This window comes from Osmia bicornis, chromosome 16 (genome assembly GCF_907164935.1).
Source record: "Osmia bicornis bicornis chromosome 16, iOsmBic2.1, whole genome shotgun sequence".
In the NCBI taxonomy this organism is placed as follows: Eukaryota; Metazoa; Arthropoda; class Insecta; order Hymenoptera; family Megachilidae; genus Osmia; species Osmia bicornis.
The window spans coordinates 3,157,893-3,169,365 of NC_060231.1; the positions used below are offsets into that span (position 1 = coordinate 3,157,893).

The 11,473-nt window shown below is 36.5% G+C and overlaps 1 protein-coding gene across 2 annotated transcripts; it reads left to right on the plus strand.

Moving 5' to 3' along the window:
- Nucleotides 1-3,749: 3,749 nt before the first annotated feature.
- Nucleotides 3,750-7,628, plus strand: LOC114879761 (pancreas transcription factor 1 subunit alpha). 2 transcript variants are annotated; one of them, XM_029195004.2, is made up of 3 exons: nucleotides 3,750-4,827; nucleotides 5,017-5,336; nucleotides 6,983-7,628. In XM_029195004.2, exons 1-3 carry the CDS (start codon nucleotides 4,556-4,558, stop codon nucleotides 7,120-7,122), a joined length of 732 nt encoding a protein of 243 aa, XP_029050837.1. In that variant the 5' UTR covers nucleotides 3,750-4,555; the 3' UTR covers nucleotides 7,123-7,628. The 2 variants fall into 2 exon arrangements, with proteins under 2 accessions (XP_029050837.1, XP_029050838.1); XM_029195005.2 differs by having other exon boundaries at nucleotides 5,017-5,333.
- The last annotated feature ends 3,845 nt before the right edge of the window (nucleotides 7,629-11,473 follow it).

Consider the following 11,473-nt stretch of genomic DNA (forward strand, 5'->3'; position numbering starts at 1 on the left):
GCACCTTTGTACTCTCACCTTCATCAGGCATAAAGAGCTGATCTTTATCCTGAAAATTCGTCGACATTGGGACGTTTTGCGATAACGAATCGATCCCGTTGGCTCGTGGAACATAGGGCGAAGGTGGTGCACCGAAGCATGGAACGTTTAGGGGATCGTGCCCTCCTGGCAGAGGTCCCAGCCACGGGGACACCGCAGGGGGTAACATCCCCCACGAACCGGAAACGGATGCAAAAGTGTATATTAGACAGGTGGCTAAAAATTTGCTTGGACAGGCTGATGGTTAAATTAGCTCACGATTTCGATGGTTCGCTCGATTACACCCACGGTCGTCCAACGGTGACCGGATGTTTCAGGATAAATACACACAAGGTGTATGTACACTTCCATTTCGCGTAACCGACAAACACGTCACACCTGAAAATAACAAGAATGCTATAAATATTTAAATTATAAAATGTACATTAAAGTTATAATTAACATGCAGTATACCTTAAATTGAAGTCATCCAAAAATTCCATTATATGGCACAATCATTGGTAGGGTTGCAGACACATAAAAACTGGAAAATGAATTCGGTCCGAATCTAAATCGATTTCACACTCCCGCTGAGTATAAATTAATAGACGCTTAGGGGCTTAGCAGTATTTCGAGTGGGTACCAGGATGCTCTCGAGTCCGTCCCGGGTACCAGGTGTTGGACATGGGTCCCTAGGTGCGAGGATGCACCATGAAAAATCGGTTACACGCAGGGAGGGTGTTCACTTGGAAAGCGATGAATTTCTATAGAAACATTTTCTGGAAATTACAGAAAACATTAAAATTAAAATCCATGATATTGATTATTATAAATTAATTAAAAGTTGAAAAATGAAGTACCAGTCATACCAAAGTGTCTGAATATTAAATGAAACTTCTACTTGAAGGGATCAATGCAGGGCCGGCTTTGGGCCCTCCGTCTAGGGCCCCCAATTCCAGAAAACATTAAAATTAAAATTCATTGCAGTAGAGAATCAATGAAATTGATATGAAGTACCAGTCATCCCAAAGTGTCTGAGCATTAAATGAAACTTCTACTTCAAGGGATCAATGCAGGGCCGGCTCTGGGCCCAGGGCCCCCCAAGGTCCAGGGGCCCCATAAGATGATTTTGCGTCTAAGAATACAAGAAGGGTAATTTTCACTTGAATATTAATCTAAATTAGTTATACAAGCTTTAATGTTAATTTTACAAATTTTATTTGAGATACTTTTTTTTATGTCATATATGTGAAAGGGCTCGCCTCGGACCCCGAAATCTCAGGGCCGGCCCTGGATCAATGTATCGCAAAATGAAATAATAATTAAATGATTTTTTAATAGACAGACACTCCTTGTTGCAGTAGTAAAATTTTTCTCCCTTCCTCGTATTTAACTTCTTATAGAGATTGAGTGAAAGCGCGCACACGTGCCCCAGGGATTTGCCATTTAAATCTGATCCCCTTCGGTTATCTCTCGATCTCGAGGATCAAAAATCCGCCGGCACAATGGACCTGTCCCGATCCTGTATTTTTCTTTCGGATTAAATCCAGACTGGCTGCGGTTTACGATCTGCGAATCGATTTTTGCACGCTGCACTTTTGCACCTGCATTTTAAAAAAGCAACAAATTTATTGCAAAGAAGAAAGAATCTTCATTCATTCTAAAAAAGCAACAAATTTATTACAAAGAAGAATCTTCATTCAGAAATTAATTACTGATCGCCTCGACTGTCCGTCTTAATATTCTAATTAATTAACTTCTTCACTCCTTCCAGACCTACTCGCTCGCTATACCGAGGTTTGGGCTCTGTGACACCATCGCCAGGGCTTGTTCTATAGTGAACCGTTGCAATTCAATAGTAGATATCTAATTTGACTCACTTGAAATCACTAGAGCAAGCTTCGAGCCTACTTCCAGCAAGCACATGCCAATACTTTATTATTGACCTGTTCACTTTTATCAGTATATCTGATGACTATATAATTCCAGCACTCATTTTATTTTGCATTATAAATTAATTAAAAGTTGAAAAATGAAGTACCAGTCATACCAAAGTGTCTGAGCATTAAATGAAACTTCTACTTCAAGGGATCAATGCTGGGCCGGCCTTGGATCTAGGCGGCCGCCTAGGGCCCCCCAAGGTCCAGGGTCCTCCAACGTCCAGGGCCCCCCTAACGTCTAGGGCCGCCCAATTACAGAAAACATTAAAATTAAAATTCATTACAGTAGAGAATCAATGAAATTGATTATTATAAATTAATTAAAAGTTGAAAAATGAAGTACCAGTCATACCAAAGTGTCTGAATATTAAATAAAACTTCTACTTGAAGGGATCATTATTATTGATCCTTATGTAACTTAATTATTTTTTTTTCTCCTTTTTTTTTGTACATTTACCAGCTTTGGACAAATCTGCAATAACGTGTTAACAAAATTTTTATTAACCATTAATTGACTGCATTATGTATCCATTTATAAAAAGGGCCATGCCCGTACAATTTAATAAATAAATCTTGTTACTTGTTTAATAGTTACGGTTAATCTACTGCAGTCACGCTGGAAATTGCATTCGTGGGAAACAGATAAATCGTTTCCTTGATTTTCACCTGGAACGACGCACCAGATGGAGCAAATAATTCATCCTGATGCGAGGAACCCTCTTAATTTCCACTGTGTTAATTGTCCAGGTTCAATGGATAGTTTTGTGGGAAATCGATAACAGGCTGTACTTTATGTTTTGCCGGTGCTTCAAAGAGCACGCTGCCCCTTCTAAAATGAACAATGTTGTTACAACAGAATTTTACAAAGCATTAATAAATTTTAAACTGCCCTGTTTTTCTTGAAGGAAGGATCTATAGGAAATAAGGGAGCGTTTGAAACGGTCACGCTTCAGCACTACCTGCAAAAAGAACATCCATGAATCAAAAGTGCAACGAAGAAGGAAATTAGGGGCACGTGTTACACACGTGCACCAGAAACACCGTGCAAGGGTTTGTTTCAGGGTTAACCGGTACTGCGACATTTGGCTCAGCCAGGGCAACGTATAATTATGCGCTCAGTAACAGGTTTGATGTGATTTCTACCGTGTTATTAAATACCGCAAATTAATATAATCTAGTACTGCGGTCAAGCTCAACAATATGTTCAGTGGAACCGAATAACACGCATGGAAAAATATCTTTTGTTCTGCAATTCTATTTTTAGAAGCTTTCATTAATCTTTTCTATAATTTCTAATTTTTTCTAATTTTTCTATAATCTCAAATTTCAATTTGAAGTACTTTTAAAATTGATATTCTATAAAATTCTATAATTTCTAATGTTTTCTAATTTTTCTATAATTTCAGATTTCAATTTGAAGTACTTAAAATTGAAATTTGAAATTATAGAAAAATTAGATAAAATTAGAATTTATAGAATTTAAAATGTGAACATTTGAATATCTAATGTCGACCTTCTTAACAAATTGAAGGCAAAGATTTACAAATACACTCGATTCGCATTATCATCCGAAGATTTTTTCGCCAGTTATCTGCGCCCCGGTGTTCCTTATCAGATCGATGAAGAGGCGGAACGAGGAGCCCGGTAACCAGGGGTAGCCAGGCTCCGCCACTGGCCAGCTCGACGAATGGGGTTGTACGCAGGGTTTTCAACCCCGGGAATGGCTTCCGCCTTTCTCCCGCTCTTCCCTTTCAGTTATGTCAGACCACCTGAGCCAATGTTCATCTTCAGTTCTACTTTACCTCGCTACCGGTTCAATTTACCATTCTCTTCCTCCTGAAGTTCAAACAAAATCATCAGTTACCTCCTGCATCAGTGTACATCCTGTTTTATAGCACCATTTCGTAACTCTACATAATTATCTGTGTGTACAATGAACGTTGAATACTCGACTAACCAGAAATATGATCACAAGTCTTAAGTTGAAGTAAATGAAGAGTGGTGAAGATCAAGGATGAAGGAAGAAGTTCCTGGATCATTCGAATTCAGCACGGTTCCACAGGTGTCCGATGGAAGAATCTTGATCTAGAGTGCGGTATGATCAGAATGGAAGGGTACGGTGCACGCTGATAAGTGTCTGGACAAACTTGGACACGTGTCCTACGCTCTGCTGCTGGCACGTGCCGGTGTTTAGAAGTATTTCCTAGCCGGCGCTAGGGACACGTGTCGTCGATGGTATCGGTGAATCCTCGGGACGTGATCAAGGGTGCTTTCACAGGAATCTGCAGGGAATTCCAAGGGAAACTGATCCGCTGATCCCGCTGTGATCGAACCAATTCTATGCTGCCTGTAAACGAAAGGAGAAATTAGTTCTTCAATATTTGAAGGAAAAGCTCAAACATTGGATTTAGCAATACTGTGAAGAAGAGAAATATTTTTTATACCTGGAACGTCCTAAAATATATAAATGGATGGAGATAACTTCATGAAGATGATCTGAGAGTCCTTTATTAAGTTCTCCAGATAGTGAACGATTCTAGTCAACATATCCAAAGAGCTTATTGTTAAGACACTTTTATCAGAGGAAATTCTTCAAGATGTATTCGATGGACAATCTTGAACTGGACATGATGAACCGTCAGTACATGTACGAGGCTCACAGTTTCCTTGGGAATCCAGCGATTCCAGCTCTGCCGCCCCATTGCGGTGCTCCTACGACTGCTACTCTTCCTTCGATCCCGTCGCAGTTGACCTCTCATCCTGCTGGAAGCACCGGGAGCACCAGTGGCAGTGAGATTTATTTGTACGATGAGAATAGCAGCGACAACGAGAGTGCTTACAGCAGCGATCAAGAAAATCATGCCAGAGAGTGAGCATTTCTTTACAATTTTTACTGAAGATAAAATTTAGACTCTCCTGACTCCAGTGACTAACAGTTTAGATTTTATATAGATAAAGAATGGAAGTTTCAGTAAAATATAAAAATAAATTTTAAAAGTATTCTTTTGTAACAAATTCTTTCTTCTCTTATTTAAAAATATCTGACGCTAATTTTTAGACGAGGTCAAAGTAACAGACGCAATGGAACATCAGGAAAGAGTCCAAGACAAGCGGTGCAACAAAGGCAAGCCGCCAACATGAGGGAGAGGAGGCGTATGCAAAATATAAACGACGCCTTCGAGGGTCTCAGGGCTCATATACCTACTCTCCCTTATGAGAAAAGACTGTCCAAGGTGGACACCTTGAAACTGGCGATCGGTTACATAAAGTTCCTTAATGAACTAGTTAGAGCGGACAAGGGTAACGATCCTCTGACTGGAAACGGTGGCCTCTCGAGGTGTTCGGGTCGGGATGACTCCAAGAAGGTCATAGTTCGTGGTGAGGCCAATACCGATCAGACTCCATTATTCTTCATTAGTCTCATCCAACTTTCATTCCATTGATTCTGAAAATTAAAAAACAAAGAATTAGTATTGTAGAAATGATCATTTAAAGTGTTAATTATTTCTTTTTAATAGTCTAATTTCAGGCAGACTCCATTATTCTTCCTTATTTCATTCCATTGATTCTGGAAATTATTGTAGAAATGATGATTTAAAGTGTTAATTTTCTTTTTAATGGTCCAGTTTCAGGCAGACTCCATTATTTTTCCTTATTTCATTCCATTGATTCTGGAAATTAAAATACAAAGAATCAGTATTGTACAAGTAATCATTTAAAGTGTTATTTATTTCTTTTTAATGGTGTAATTTCAGGCAGACTCCATTATTCTTCCTTATTCCATTCCACTGATTCAGGAAATTAAAATACAAAGAATCAGTATTGTAGAAATGATCATTTAAAGTGTTAATTACTTTTTTTTAATGGTCTAATTTCAGGCAGACTCCATTATTCTTCCTTATTCTCATCCAACTTTCATTCCACTAATTCTGGAAATTAAAATACAAAGAATCAGTATTGTACAAGTGATCATTTAAAGTGTTAATTATTTCTTTCTAATGGTCTAATTTCAGGCAGACTCCATTATTTTTCCTTATTTCATTCCATTGATTCTGGAAATTAAAATACAAAGAATCAGTATTGTACAAGTAATCATTTAAAGTGTTAATTATTTCTTTTTAATGGTGTAATTTCAGGCAGATTCCATTACTTTTCCTTATTTCATTCCACTGATTCTGGAAATTAAAATACAAAAAATCAGTATTGTAGAAATGATCATTTAAAGTGTTAATTATTTTTTTGAATGGTCCAGTTTCAGGCAGACTCCATTATTTATCCTTATTTCATTCCATTCATTCTGAAAATTAAAATACAAAGAATCAGTATAATACAAGTGATCATTTAAAGTGTTAATTATTTCTTTCTAATGCTCTAATATCAGGCAGACTCCATTATTTATCCTTATTTCATTCCATTCATTCTGAAAATTAAAATACAAAGAATCAGTATTGTACAAGTGATCATTTAAAGTGTTAATTATTTCTTTCTAATGGTCTAATTTCAAGCAGACTCCATTATTGTTTCTTATTTCATTCCATTGATTCTGGAAATTAAAATACAAAGAATTAGTATTGTACAAGTGATCATTTAAAGTGTTAATTATTTCTTTTTAATGTTCTAATTTCAGGCAGACTCCATTATTCTTCCTTATTCTCATCCAACTTTCATTCCACTAATTCTGGAAATTAAAATACAAAGAATCAGTATTGTACAAGTGATCATTTAAAGTGTTAATTATTTCTTTCTAATGGTCTAATTTCAAGCAGACTCCATTATTGTTTCTTATTTCATTCCATTGATTCTGGAAATTAAAATACAAAGAATTAGTATTGTACAAGTGATCATTTAAAGTGTTAATTATTTCTTTTTAATGTTCTAATTTCAGGCAGACTCCATTATTCTTCCTTATTCTCATCCAACTTTCATTCCACTAATTCTGGAAATTAAAATACAAAGAATCAGTATTGTACAAGTGATCATTTAAAGTGTTAATTATGTTTTTTTTTTTAATGCTCTAATTTCAGGCAGCGAGGGAAACCCTTTCATTTTCCATTCCCTCTCCTGGTCCAGGAAGTCAGACATCTCCCCGAACGGGACGATGTACGCGAAAGTGTGGACCCCGGAAGACCCACGAACATCGAAGAACGAATCGACGTTCGAATAAAGTGCTCAGGTCTTAATTGTTAAGTCGCAGCGAGCCTGGTGTTATTTAGTATTTAAGAAACGTTTTTCTAGTCGCTCTCTTCATTTTCCAGTTTAAATTGTTTCACAAGCATTCGTTAAAGGAAAGAACATTGCTTTATACTTTAGTCAATATGGATAACGTGGACAGTATTATTATTGTTAATATTATTTATCTTATTTAAGTTCAAAGAACTAGAAATAACATTATACATATTCTGTAGCTCTATGTTGAAAAAATTATTCCAATAGGAAGTAAATTTGAAATTGTAGATTAAATAATATATAATTTCTTCTAATTTATCATGTAAGAATCCTCTGTATAAATTTCTTTCTTTCTTCAAGTGTGTTTTTGAGAATCAGGAGTCTCAATCTTGGACAAAATTCAAATAAAAGCACGTTACAATTGTACATATAAGCCGGGAAAATAATGTAAGCAGATATCGTTTGTACATGAAAAGAAGAGAAACAGAATGACTCTCAAGGTGGTTGTCATTGAAGCCAAATAAACTAAATTCTTCAAGTTTATCGTTGACTCTTTTATTTCCAATCTCCTAATTAAACTTCCTGAAAAATCTGTTTCTATGGTATCCAAGATTTGGAAAAGAAACATTTTTCAAGTAGGATAAGAATTACAGTAAATGGCGGAGGGAGGTGAAGAAAAGCAGAGGGTAGAAACTGCGCCAAATTCTGTCGTGCAATTCGTCAGAGAGAGTAGACGAAGAGAAGAGAAAGAAAGAGAATCGTGGGCGGTACGTCGATATTGCGGCGTCGCGACGTCCTGCAACTCGGGAATAATGGCGTCGACGGCTGCGGATCTTCCCACGACGCGATCCTCTCTTCCCTCTTCGTCATTCTCCTGTCTGAATGACCCGAGTTTCCTTCTACCCTCCGCAGAGGCCCAACGATTGTTACGTTAACGAACAGAAGCCTTGGTTATAGTTTGAAAATTACAAAACGATGGTATAATATAGTTTCCATTAAAACGGTGCTCTTTCTAGAGTTTCCAATCACTTTTCAGTTAAATGTACAACGTACGACGTTCCGTGATTCACTCTGTTTAGTATTGATTTCAAGATAAAGATAAGTTATTGTAGAAGTTTCTTCAATTCTTCTTATTCATTAAAATTCTTCTGTTCTATAGTTTTCTTCTGTATTTCTTCAATTCTTCTGTTCTATAGTCTTCTTCTGTATTTCTTCAATTCTTCTTATTCATTAAAATTCTTCTGTTCTATAGTCTTCTTCTGTATTTCTTCAATTCTTTTTAGTCATTAAAATTTTTCTTTTCTATAGTCTCCTTCTTATTCATTAAAATTCTTCTATTCTATAGACTTCTTCTGTATTTCTTCAATTTTTCTATTCTATAGTCTTCCTCTGTTTTCATTGTTCTGTATTACTTCAGTTCTTCTTACTTACTAAAATTCTTCTATTCTATAGTCTTCTTCTGTATTTCTTCAATTCTTCTTATTCATTAAAATTCTTCTATTCTATAGTCTTCTTCTTATTTCCTCAATTTTTCTTATTCATTAAAATTTTTTTAATCTACAGTCCTCCTCTGTTTCTATTCTTCTGTATTTCTTCAATTCTTCTTATTCATTAAAATTCTTCTATTCTACAGTCTTCTTCTGCATTTCTTCAATTCTTCTTATTCATTGAAACTCTTCTATTCTATAGTCTTCTTCTGTGTTTCTTCAAGTCTTCTTATTCATTAAAATTCTTCTATTCTATAGTCTTAGGTATTTCTTCAATTCTTCTGTTCTATAGTCCTCCTCTGTTTCTATTCTTCTGTATTTCTTCAATTCTTCTATTCTATAGGCTTCCTCTGTTTTCATTCTTCTGTACTTCTTCAATTATTCTATTCTATAGTCTTCTTCTGTATTTCTTCACTTCTTGTTATTCGTTAAAATTCTTCTATTCCATAGTGTTCCTCTGTTTCCATTCTTCTATACTTCATTTTACATCAGCTTCTTATCACCTACTTAATTTTCATGAAAAGAAGTAGTAATACAAAGTAGCAGTGAGCAGATTTTCCCTGAAAGAAAGCTTCAGTCCATTCCAGTGAGGTGAAATTCGTTTAACTGGGTGAACCAGTGACATGGTCGACCCGCAGCAGGACGTGGGCCGCTATCAGCTGTGAAAACAGCATTGTTTATAGACACCGTAGCACAATGAGATGTAATTGAATCCATATTCTACCCCGTTGTACCGGGACCCCTTCTACAAAACTAGCGGAACGCCCTAGCTGCCACGGGGGTGGTTGCACTCAACGGTTCGGAAATCGAGGGGGGTGACCGTCGATTTGTGGACAATTAGGGACGATACACGTAAACCTGGGGACGAATTGGACTTTTTCTGAACCACTTTTCCTCCCTTCAATGCCTGCAAAGTTACAAATCATTGGAGTATCTACAAAGTATAATACATTCAAAGGTTTATGAAATGATTAAATTAAGATACTTAAATATACTTGAAGGTATTGTTCACAAATCCTGTGTAGCATGATGATTGAAAGTGGGTGAAGTTTTATCTACAATTGACCCAGGTGTGTCCATACACCTGCTCTTATCACACTTATCAAGCTAGTATCAGTTTTATAACGCTTCTGATATCAATATTAAGTACCTTCAAGTGATTATCGCTGTTAACGTCGAACACTTGTGAAATTAAAATTGCAAGATTTATACAACAGTCCAACTTATCTTAAAATAGTTAACACCAGAATTACCAAAGGGGTAAAAATGATTTGTTTTAAAATTGCAAGATTTATACAACAGTCCAACTTATCTTAAAATAGTTAACACCAGAACTACCAAAGGGGTAAAAATGACTTATTTTAATTTATAAATTATAATTTATAAAGGAATGGATATATTAAATTATGTTTCAACCCGTATTTATTTAATTTCCTGCATTATTTTCAACTTAGAAACGTCGGTAGTTCTAGTGTTAAATTGTTCTTGATTCATAAGGCTAGTAGGAAGATCCATCGGTGTCCTCACCGCGAAGGGGGAGGCGTGAAAGTTCAATACCCCAGGTTGAACGTAATCGGCTCGAACGTCACGGTACCGTGATCCCGTGAAAATTAGCAAACCATAGAATCGCGGCTGCATCCCCTTTCGCGCGTATCAGAGACGCATTAAGAGCACCCTCTTGTCACGAGGGTCGCACTTGTGTTGATCCTCGCAGCTGGAGTGACACACAGCTAAAGTATTAATTCTCGATTCGTGTCGTAACAGTGGCAAGGTCCTGGATGGTACCATTGGTGTTGATGATGTGCGGATGGACTGTGTTCTTAATAAATAACAGCCACTCAATCTTGACGGTTCAAACTTCAAAATTTATATTTGATCACAGAATCCTGCGCTTTGTTTTGATTTTTAATAAAGATTTTATCTTCTACATTTCACCTGAAAGAAGGGTAGTTGAAAATATAAAATGAATGGTAGTATCAAGGTGGAAAGTTGAGAATTGAATTAATCGTGTTACATTCAGAGATAGAAAGTTGGGGTTCCATTACACCGCAGCGGCACACTTTGAGGGGTGCTTTAAGTAAAAGAGAGCATCTATCCACCCTTCAGTCCCCCCTGGCTCGCCCCCTACGGGGTGAAAATTGGGGCACGCAAATACCTGGGCAGCTGCATCCCTGGGGTGTTTTCTGAAGTTCCAGCGAAATCATAGACCCCCATGCACCCTGTCGGATCACTTTTATGCTTGTATTTTCCCCCAAATATGCTCTGCATGATTGTCAGGGAGACAATGTAACACTTGATTTGATTGTCGTTAGTGAACGATTACAGACAGTATCAATACAATTTTGTTTTAATTTTCTAAATTTAACAGCATGCCTCAGTATTTATTAACAGTAGATTTTATTGCTATATATATAGAAAAACTTAAATAATTTTTTTTTAAACATATGTTGGTTTTTAATAGAATACTAATTTCTTCCCCTTCCACTCTTCAGTTCCTAAAATCCATATGTGCTATACCTATTTTTATGAAGGATCTATTTCTCCAGCAATCTAGTGTTAATAGTGTCTTTAAAGTGAAGTAAATTTTCAGCAACAAATCATGTGTAACAGAAAATAATGTTACCTGAAAGAGGAGAATGCATTCAGTATTGGAATAAATAAATAAATAAAAGAGTAGAAAGTGGATTAGTGAGTACCATTCAGAAGGAGAGGAGACAGGACGTATATAGATAAGGATCTAAAATCCATGGTGAAATCCAGCGTGAAAACTCGAGGTGCTTCAATCCTGCTGCAATCCTATTACTTCATATTTTACAGTGGGTATCAACTGTAATGCGACATTGAAGATTTCTATCCCCAGCA

Bases quoted from the DNA above. Each gene is read 5' to 3' on its own strand.
- LOC114879761 (XM_029195004.2), top strand. From the start codon at position 4,556: ATGTATTCGATGGACAATCTTGAACTGGACATGATGAACCGTCAGTAC. The intron at 4,828-5,016 runs GTGAGCATTTCT...GCTAATTTTTAG, and splicing joins CAAGAAAATCATGCCAGAGA to ACGAGGTCAAAGTAACAGAC. The intron at 5,337-6,982 runs GTGAGGCCAATA...CTCTAATTTCAG, and splicing joins CAAGAAGGTCATAGTTCGTG to GCAGCGAGGGAAACCCTTTC.